Source organism: Camelus bactrianus, chromosome 2 (assembly GCF_048773025.1).
Source record: "Camelus bactrianus isolate YW-2024 breed Bactrian camel chromosome 2, ASM4877302v1, whole genome shotgun sequence".
NCBI classification, from domain to species: domain Eukaryota; kingdom Metazoa; phylum Chordata; class Mammalia; order Artiodactyla; family Camelidae; genus Camelus; species Camelus bactrianus.
Genome location: NC_133540.1, coordinates 22,938,062 through 22,948,122, shown reverse-complemented (window position 1 = coordinate 22,948,122; position 10,061 = coordinate 22,938,062). Strand labels below are relative to the sequence as shown.

Genomic DNA, 10,061 nt, shown 5'->3' with positions numbered 1-10,061 from the left:
GCGGGAAAATGTTCTGCTCCTCGTGCTTTCCTGAAAGAAGTAACGGTGCTGGGGACAAATCGGACTCAACGCATTTTCCCAGTAGAGGGAAAAAGGACTTTTTTAAAGGCCCGTCTATTTCACCCGGGTTCGCTCCTTTTGCCTTTTTAAGGTCTTCTTTTGGTTCACAGTGTAAAATGCAGGGAAAACTTGGCCTGGCGTAACTGACATCCCAACGTCACAGGGGAGAGCGAGGGAGGCAGGGGCGGCGCACTGGCAGTGGGCTTCGCGCCCCTTTCCCCGAGCCGGGCTGTTGCTCCGCCGCGCGCACAGCTGGCGCGACCTCGGCCGCGAGGTGGCACCGACCGCCAACGACGGCACGCGGGCACGACCTCGCCGCCCGGCACCGCGCCTCCCTCCTGGCCTGGCCGAGAGCCGAGCGCCGAGCGCGCACCCCCGGGCCGGGCGCGCGGTCCGACAGCGCGCGCATCTCCCGGCTCGGCCTCCCGAATTCCCCGGCGGCCCAGGCGCGTCCGCCGAAAGGGGTGCGGGGGGCTGCGGCGCCGCCCGGGGCCGTCACGTGGCCGGGACGAGGTGGAGCCCGGCTTCAGGGGCGGCTCTTCCCATCCTCACCGATCTTTAGAATTTGAGCCGGAGAAACACCCGCGATCTTCTCTCCGCGCTCCGCTCCTCTCCACGACCGCCCTTCCCGCTCTTAGAAACCGGCTAAAAGACGGATCCGGCAGAGAGGGTAAGTTTCAAGTGGACATCTTTTCGGGGACTTACTTTTGGGAAATCTTTCACTGATGGAGTGAAGGATGAGAGAGGAAGAAAAGGCACGCGAGTCCCGAAATGGGCTCTGGGGAGCTGTGGGCGCGCAGGCAGCCTTCGGTTCGGTCCCCGCGCTGGTGGTTGGCGAGACGCTCCAAACCACCGGCCATCTGGGACCGCCTGCGGTGCGGGGCCGACCCCAGTGACCCGGCTTCTGCACGGGATCCGAATTCTCCTCCTCGAGTTCTCGTGAAATACGGTCCTCCCTGCTTCGCAAAGATGTTTTGGGCATCTTTCCGAGGCTCCGCGGGGCGGTTACGCTGGGCTTTTGCGGAGGAACGCGCCGCTGGGACGGCTGAGGGAGGCGGGTTGGCGGGTCCACCTTCGCCCCGCGCGCGGCACGTGTCCGCGGACACCCGTGGGCGCCCCGCACGCTGGCTGGGTGGAGCCCTGCTCCGGTTTGCTGGTCCCTCCAGTCTGCGCTGCGCCCTAGGAGACACCCTGAGCCTTTCCCCCTCCTTCCGAGTTTTCATCATCTAACTCTTCAGCTCCTTTTACTCCTGTGATGGTGGAGCCCGGCTGGGTAAGAGATTGCGGATGGGCTGGAGATGGAGGTGGCCTGAGAGTGGTCCATTGATCCCCAGGTAGACTGGAGAGAGGCGACTGTTTTAAGGACTGCTGTTGGGCCAGAGTGAACCGAGTTTGGGCTCTGCTTGTTTGATTCTGATTGTTGTGGGTGTTTTCTGATTTGCCAGTCTCATCATTATGTCCCCCGAAAGATGGGTAGCGTGTGTGTGTGTGTGTGTGTGTGTGTGTGTGTGTGTGTGTGTGTGTGTGTCGGAGTGTGGGGGAAAGGGAGTGCTAGGAACGAGGAAAATTTGGGGCGAGTCACTTAGTCACACAATATGAAAAAGGTGGGCGCGTCAGCGTTCCGACAGGAATTTTGATTTAACACATTCCGTTTGCTCTTTGGTAACTCCTGAAGCACAGGGAAAACCTAGGGGCGGGAAGAGGGAGGGAGTGTGCTTTGACACCTCCCCCACCCCCACCCCCTTTTTTTTAAAGAGCTCTCAGATTAACAATTTCCACCAGGACCCTAGGGAAAGTGTAACAGGAGGAAGCCCAGGGCTTGCCTGGCTCTGCCTGAACGGGAACCCCGGCCCCGGGAGCTGTCAGTCCCTGGATTCCAGGCTCCTTCCTTGGAAGCAAGAGAGAGCAGAAAGCTGGCGGCACAGTTCCCCACCCGTGACTAAAGACTGAGAGCTTTTCAGTGGGTAACTACTGCTTTATTCGTCTTTTCTTATTGTTTTAAGGCTGCTGTCTGTTGAGCAAGCCTTCCTGGAAGGGAAAAGAACAGAGAATTATGTAACCCGTGTCGATAAACTAGCAGTAACTTTGGGAGGATGCTGTACCAAGGCTATCATTTGTTTTCCAAAAACAGGGGAGATGAGTGACTAGTTCTGAGCATATGAAGAAAGGTATCTGCAGCAGGTTATGACCGGAGAGCTGTGTTTTCAGGTAGTAAGAGGAAGGGTCGAGGCCAGCATTCTGATTGAAATGGAGAAAGAAATTTCCCTTTGGAAGGGGGCCAGTTTGCCAACTGGTGATACATATATGCAGTGTGTCCGTTTTGTCTCTGAAGGCACAAGACAGCTATATTGAAATATAACCACCTTTAATTTTTTTCAGTGTCTGTCATTGCATGCCTTATCTTAGAAATATACATTGGAATAGTAAATATCAAATCTTTTTCTTTTGCAAAGGTAATGTATGTAAATTCTTTCTCAATATTGTTATTTTCTCACATTCTGGAGATTGTACTAAGGTAGGCTGAGAATACATATTGTATCCAATGCAGACCTGTTTTACCCAATTAGAATGACATGCACTTAGCAAAAACGTCTTCCAAATACATTTAAACAATAAAGTTTGTATTTTCCTTATAGCGAAGTTAACTTCTACTTAATGAGGAACCAGCTTTTCCTCACGGGAGATGTCTAGCAAATAGAATTCAAAGGTGTCCAAATAGGGTTTCAGTATATTTAAACTAAACTCATCTGCAAGAAAGATTTGTAGCCCATAGATTGTAATAATTTAATAAATGTTTGTGTTAGTTCCCATATGTGTTGAATTTTGTCAGTCGGTCAAGAGATATAAACTGTTTTTCTTCCTTTGCCCTGCTAACACCTCCAGTCTCTCTCACCTGGATTATTGCACCAGCCTGTAAAGGAGTCTCCCTCTGTCTGCTCTCTCCTATCTTCAGTCTTTGAAAACAACTGTGAGAGGAATAATCTGAAAGCAAGTCAGAGAACTTCATGCCTTTGCCAGAGCCTCTCCAGCAAGTCCTCATCTGTCCCAGATGCAAGGTTAAAGGCTGTCCCATGGAGACAGGCGCCCACAGTCTCTTTCTCCTCTGTTTACCTTTGCAGTGACTTCCCTATAGTCTCTGCCTTATTTATTCTGCTCCTCATCTGTCTGGCACAACAAGCATCCTTTCTTCTTACGGATCTCACATTTGTTCTTCCCACCTGGGGCGCATCCCGAAGGTATCTGCCTGACTTCCTCCCTCAAGGCAAGGCTCACCACCATCTCCCCAGGCACTCTGAGGCCTTCCCTGCCCCCCAGTAACAAGCTGCACCCCCTAGTCCCAGTCCCCCTTCCTTGCTTCATTTTCCTCCATGGCACTTCCTATCCAACACCCTATCTCTTCTACGGATCCATTTGTCCTTGTCTTTCTGTGCCCACAAGACTAGACACTCAATAGGAAGGTCACTGTTGTCTCCACTAAAACCACACATGACACAATGTCCTGCTCAATAAAAATTGAAGTGTGAATGGACTCTCTTTCAGAAACAACTTTTTTTTTTTTTTTTACACAAAGTGGAACATTTTCCCCCTTTATACCTAACCAAATAAAATGACTATTATAATTAGCATCCATTTTGCATGTAAAAGGACTGTGATTGTGTGGACAAGAACATCACCTGCTGTGGCAGTAAACAAAGGGTGCTGTGGCCATGGGGCCCTCAGCCACTGCAGGTGCCCTCCAGCTGTGCCTCCAGGGGACTCGGGGGGGGGGTGGGGGGGGGAGGGGGGAAGAAAAGGACACTGGCCCTAGAGAGCTAGGTGCATGGCAAAGGAATGGGTTCAGTGAGCCCAGACTCTTGCAAATTCCCATACATGGAAAAGCGTTAAATTCATTGACTCTGGTTTTCTTTCATTAACGGTTATCTTTTGATGTTTCAACTACCTGGCTTTTGTTGCAAAATCTCCTCTGTCTCCTGGCTTCTCCCTCACCTCTTCAGAGCCATCTGAGAGGCTGCCTCCTGGGCTTGTGTCCAGCAAGTCCACCAAATGACACAGAATTCTCAACTTTTAGGTTGCCTACTTTCTTCTTTTTCAGTTGACAGTGGAATTTGGCTTTTGATGTTAATATTAACTCACGCAAGAACCTACTATTCCATTGATGCCTCTACTATGTCATCAACACATTTCTGTTCTAAATCTAATATTTGGAAGGTACTAGGAGATACACAGAGTACCTACCTTAAAGAGGTAATGTTCCATTTGAGAGGAGCCAATTAAGGAGTCAAGGGACTCAGTGGTGCTTTGAAAGACGGGTAGAGTGTGGATGGGTGATGGAGATGCAGACGCTCAGTGCCCATTGCCAGGGCACTTGATGACTATAAAGGGACCAGCCCGCTCCATACAGAGCATTCTCAGCGGGGTTGTTAGACCAGGAGCGACAGGCAAGTAGCAGTCTTCAGGTGTTGGACGGAGAAGGTGCTCAGTGGTCCCTCCTGGCTGTGTCTCACCTGGTGTTGACAGTGAGCCAAGGAGGGTCAGAAGATGCACTTTCCTGTCACATCAGTTCTACTTTAAATAATGAAGAAAACCCCAGATAACTGACAAGTTATGTGAAGTATCTGGGTAGCCACCGAAGTAGGAAGCATGATATAAAAATTTTTTGAATTCTTAAGTGAGAAATCTCCAGAGAATTTTTAGATGAGCACTTGCTTCCTCCAGGTTTGTCCTCAGATGCTGAGAGACACCCAGAGTCTCTCTGCTTTGGGATTCCGGGGAGAAAGGTGTGATCCCCACAGAAGTTCAGAAGTCGCTACCAGCTGTCGTGCAGAGGAGGGAAGAACTTTTCTGCAACGTTCACACATCACATCCGCAAGGACTACCTTCTCTAGTTCTGATTCTCTAATTCTCACTAAGTGGTAGCAACCCTTACTTTTCTTCTTCAGTTTTATAAGGCCAAGTTGCAGGTTGATAATTTAAAAACCATTCTCTATTCTAGGAAGCAAAAACACTCAAGGAAAGGTTCAGTGGAGGCATCGCTTTAAAGTCAAACGCATATTTTGTTCATTAAATTTCTTACCTCCTTTTCAGCGGAAGTAAATCTGCATGATTTGCTTTATTGTTCTCACAGAAGAAAGAAAGAAAATGCAATTCCCTTTCTTAACACAGCCACAATGGCCTGTTAATTAACATAAGAAACTCTGTCTTGAATATTTACCTTGTAATCTAAGGGAAATCAGAGATTTTTTTTGGGGGGGGGGGAGCTTTTAAGCCCTACAAGACTATTGTCTGTGATTTGTTTTGTCAGTAAGAAAAGACTATTCAAATCACAAAATGCTGTGAAAGATCTAAAGTACAACTAAAATTTAGATCCCTGCATTGTATCTGTATACAGTCTCCTGGAGACAGAAGATATTTATTTGACTAAAACCGTACAAGTCCTTTGAAAGCTTCTGACACATTAATAAAATCAGAGAATCTTAAAGTCAGACAGGGTTTAAGAGTTAACCAGTGGAATCTCCCACACAATGTGAGAACTTGCATAGTAGTACAAACTATTGTGTGTGGAAAACTTGCTGGTTTTGCAGGCAGCTCATTATCTCTGATTAAACTTTCGTTCTTCATGATGATGGGAAATATTTTTAATACAACACACTTCTCTTGGTCCTGCTTCTAACTTGGATGGACATCATGTTCTGACCAACATGCTATGTACCACAGGCTACCCATTCAAACGTGGGAAGTTGTCTGGACCACTCCTAGGAAGTCATTTCAAGATTAAACACCTTCTGTTCCCTCAGCTCCTTCATGTAACAAGGTGTCTTGATGTTTTTAATCATCTCCTTTTGAATGCTCTTTTGCCGAATAGTCTGCCCTGGCGATCAGTTCAGTGTATGGTGGGGCTATTCCTACAATTTGATAAATTCTTTTTTATAGTCAGAGGAACAATTAGGTAATTTTGTTTGTTTGTTTTTCTTTGTTTCTTTCATATCTTTTTCATAAGTTTTAATCTGTGCATTAAGTTTTTTGTTACACATTCATATTCCTACAAGGTTTTTTTTTTGGATCATTTTGTAAAAAAAATTTTATTGAAGTGTAGTTGATTTTACAGTGTTAGTTTCAGATGTACAGCAAAGTGATACAGTTACACATGTACACATATATATTTTTTTCTTTTCAGATTCTTTTCCATTATATGATATTACAAGTAATTGAACATAGTTCCCTGTTTTATACAGCAGGTCCTTGTTGTTTTTCTTTTTTATATGTAGCAATGTGTGTCTGTTAATCCCCAACCACTAATTTATCCCTCCCTACCCTTTCCCCTTTACAGTGTTTAGGAATGTGCTGATAGTCGCTTATGTAAGATTTTGGCTGTGAGATTTACCCATATCTTACAAATGTCCAGACCACTACATTTTGCTGAAACCCACTGTGTTTCATGCAAGTCCAATTAAAATTTCAAGTCCAGTTAAAAGTGTTACTGGAATTTTCTTCAAAATGTTTGCACTGTTTCTGCTATTTTAAAAAGTTGTTTATATGGAATACATTTTGCTTATGTATTTCAGTGTCTTCACTTGAAGCCATACTGTGAGTCAGAATTCATTTTGAGTGCCTTCAGTCACATTGCTAATGCAGTTGGTCATTTTCTCTTTACAGATTGTTCAGTTCGAGGAAATGAAGAATTCAGAATAATTTTGAGAAACGGACTCCCATATGGAGAATGAGAATCAGTTGAATATTTGACCTGCTCTGAGGAAACGTACTGTTTGTTTGTCTGAAGTCATCCATAACAGCCAACCCAATCAAAATGAATTCAACATTGTTCTCCCGGGCTGAAAATCATTCCATCTACTATAATTTTTCAGTGAAGAATTCCCAGTTTTTGGCGTTTGAAAATGACGATTGCCATCTGCCTCTGGCCATGATCTTCACGCTGGCCCTTGCTTACGGGGCTGTGATCATTCTGGGGGTGTCTGGAAACCTGGCCTTGATCATCATCATTTTGAAGCAAAAGGAGATGCGGAACGTCACCAACATCCTGATCGTGAACCTTTCCTTCTCAGACTTGCTTGTGGCCATCATGTGTCTCCCCTTCACGTTCGTCTACACGCTGATGGACCACTGGGTTTTCGGGGAGGCGATGTGCAAGCTGAACCCTTTTGTGCAGTGCGTCTCCGTCACCGTGTCCATCTTCTCGCTGGTTCTCATTGCCGTGGAGCGGCATCAGCTGATCATCAACCCTCGGGGCTGGAGACCCAGTAACAGGCATGCTTACGTGGGGATCGCTGTCATTTGGGTCCTCGCTGTGGCGTCCTCCCTGCCCTTCCTGATCTACCAAGTGCTGACGGATGAGCCTTTCCAGAACGTGACGCTCGATGCGTTCAAGGACAAATACGTCTGCTTTGATCAGTTTCCGTCGGACTCGCATCGGTTGTCTTACACCACCCTTCTCTTGGTGCTGCAGTATTTTGGCCCACTCTGTTTTATATTTATTTGCTACTTCAAGGTAAGAAAACGTTTTCCCCCTACCATCTCCATTCCTACCTTTTATCTACAGAATTACTCATTCAATGAGTGGTTCTATTTTTTTTTTTAATATCGTATTATTTAATTTTTTAAAATTTTGGTGTTGGGGGAGGTAATTAGGTTTGTTTATTTTTGGAGGAAGTTCTAGGGATTGAATCCAGGACCTTGTGCATGCTGAGCATGTGCTTTACCACTTGAGCTATACCCTTCCCCCGGTGGTTCTATTTGAACTCAGTCCTTTATTTTTTATTTTCTTCCTCTCTGTAGATATACATACGCTTAAAAAGAAGGAACCACATGATGGATAAGATGAGAGACAATAAGTACAGGTCCAGTGAAACCAAAAGAATCAACATCATGTTGCTGTCCATCGTGGTGGCGTTTGCGGTCTGCTGGTTACCGCTCACCATCTTCAACACTGTGTTTGATTGGAATCACCAGATCATTGCCACCTGCAACCATAATCTCTTATTCCTGCTCTGCCACCTCACAGCCATGATCTCCACCTGTGTCAACCCCATATTTTATGGCTTCCTGAACAAAAACTTCCAGAGAGACTTGCAGTTCTTCTTCAACTTTTGTGATTTCCGGTCTCGGGATGATGACTATGAGACAATAGCCATGTCCACCATGCACACGGACGTGTCTAAGACTTCTCTGAAGCAAGCAAGCCCCGTCGCACTTAAAAAGATCAGCAGTGATGAGAATGAAAAAATCTGAGACCACGGTAGCAGGTGGTCCCAGATGACATCTGCTTGAAAACAAGCACAACGTACTTTCAGGACTTGTTCTCCGAGGGGATGGGACTGACATCATGGAAGGAAGATTTTCTCGTCTTGCTTTTTACTGCTTTTGTAGTAGCTGTCATGATTATATTTGGAACAAAACATATGGGCTTTGGAATCTTCTGGCAATAGTATTGGCCAGACATCCTTGAAGTGCTCTTTTTGTAAACTTATGGATATAATATAAAGGCTTTTATATTGTATTTATTAGAATGAAATTTCTTTAAAGGACTGCTATTAACTGACTTTAGAAACACGGCACCTTATGCTCTCATTCAATGGGGCTGTCCTGTTTGGATGAGATTGTCGGTGGATTGGGCAGTCCTGGTGGTGATATGCATCCTTTTAGTGTGTTACAGAGGTGATAGCATGCAAAAGCAGCATCAGGATGTGAGCTGAGAGTCTGTCTTGTATACATAGCCTGAAGTCATTCAAAAGGGATTTGCATTTTTTTTAAAGACAGCATTTAATTTGTTCCTAATTGATTATCACTTAAGATTTTAAAAAGTGCATTTAAAAATACTTTTCGGCTGTGAAAATATCATGGGGAATTGGGCTACCCACAAGAATTAAGTGGGAAAGGAATTCCCTAACTTCAGAACTATTTTGGTACCTGACAACCAAAGGATTTCAGGGTAGTTTAACAAGGAAATTAGTGTTGCTGCAAGTAGTTGAATTGTTTTTATTTGAATTGATGGTCAAGAGGCCTTCCATTTTTCACAGACTATTTGGTGTTTGTCAACCTTTCTAGCATAAACATACATGTAATTCAAAGGCATTTATTTCCAGCTTACTCTATGTATATATAAAACCACAGAGTGTATTTTCCATACATGAGTGCCTATATACTAAGTCATATTTGACTTTCATGTCCATTCTTTCAGAGGACACCAAGGTACAATGTTGAACGAACGTCCACTTTGGCCGGCAGGGGTAAATACCTGAAAACTGAGGATGCTTCACGCAGCCTGTGTTAACTTGTGCAAACTGTGTGCTTCGTGGAGTCTAACCAATCATGCATTATACAGAGGACTGAGGGGTCGTGTCACGTTAATGTGCTGAATTTCACGTACCCTGTAATCATGATGGAGCCTCGGAATCACTGGGAGGGAAGATACTTTAAAGAACAAGATATATCTTTGATGTATCATACAGACAAAGTATTAAACGTGTTTGCTTTTAGAAGAGCAGACATTTTCTTTAATAAAATTGTTTCTGCTTTTTCTGAGTAGTCTCCTTTTTTCCCTGTTTCAGTCCTTTGTCTTCCCTCCCATGACGGTCCACAGCATCCTCCAGCTGCCTGCTGATGAGTGGTTTTCTACCCTGTGGTATTAACTCTTGGTGGTCCAGTCTCCCTCCCATGCTTCCTGAAGCTTCGAGAAGGCAGGCTGTTTTATGTGACTGTGTCCCAGTGCATTTAGCACAGTGCCAAGTACTTAGCAGTTTTTTCTTTTTAATTTCTAAAATAATTGGTTGAATCAATAATGATCAAAATCCTTCCTTCTCGTTGATAATCATACTGACTTCCTGAAATCTTCTTGGACACCTCCTCCTCAGTTCGTCTTAACCAAGGCAGTATTTTCCCTTTTATTATGTTATTTTCTTTTCTAAATTAAGCAAAATGACACTTTGATTTTAGAAACTTGCACGGTTAGTCTTGTAAGTCAGTCTTATATGTTCAATGTTAATATG

General features: G+C 45.0%; 1 protein-coding gene across 3 annotated transcripts; it reads left to right on the top strand.

Moving 5' to 3' along the window:
- The first annotated feature begins 257 nt into the window (after positions 1-257).
- On the top strand, positions 258-9,592 carry NPY1R (neuropeptide Y receptor Y1). Of its 3 annotated transcripts, none has more exons than XM_045517065.2 (4): positions 258-730; positions 1,843-2,020; positions 6,715-7,564; positions 7,852-9,592. In XM_045517065.2, exons 3-4 carry the CDS (start codon positions 6,866-6,868, stop codon positions 8,302-8,304), a joined length of 1,152 nt encoding a protein of 383 aa, XP_045373021.1. In that variant the 5' UTR covers positions 258-730; positions 1,843-2,020; positions 6,715-6,865; the 3' UTR covers positions 8,305-9,592. The 3 variants fall into 3 exon arrangements, with proteins under 3 accessions (XP_045373021.1, XP_045373020.1, XP_010953802.1); XM_045517064.2 differs by having other exon boundaries at positions 1,843-2,024; XM_010955500.3 differs by lacking the exon at positions 1,843-2,020.
- The last annotated feature ends 469 nt before the right edge of the window (positions 9,593-10,061 follow it).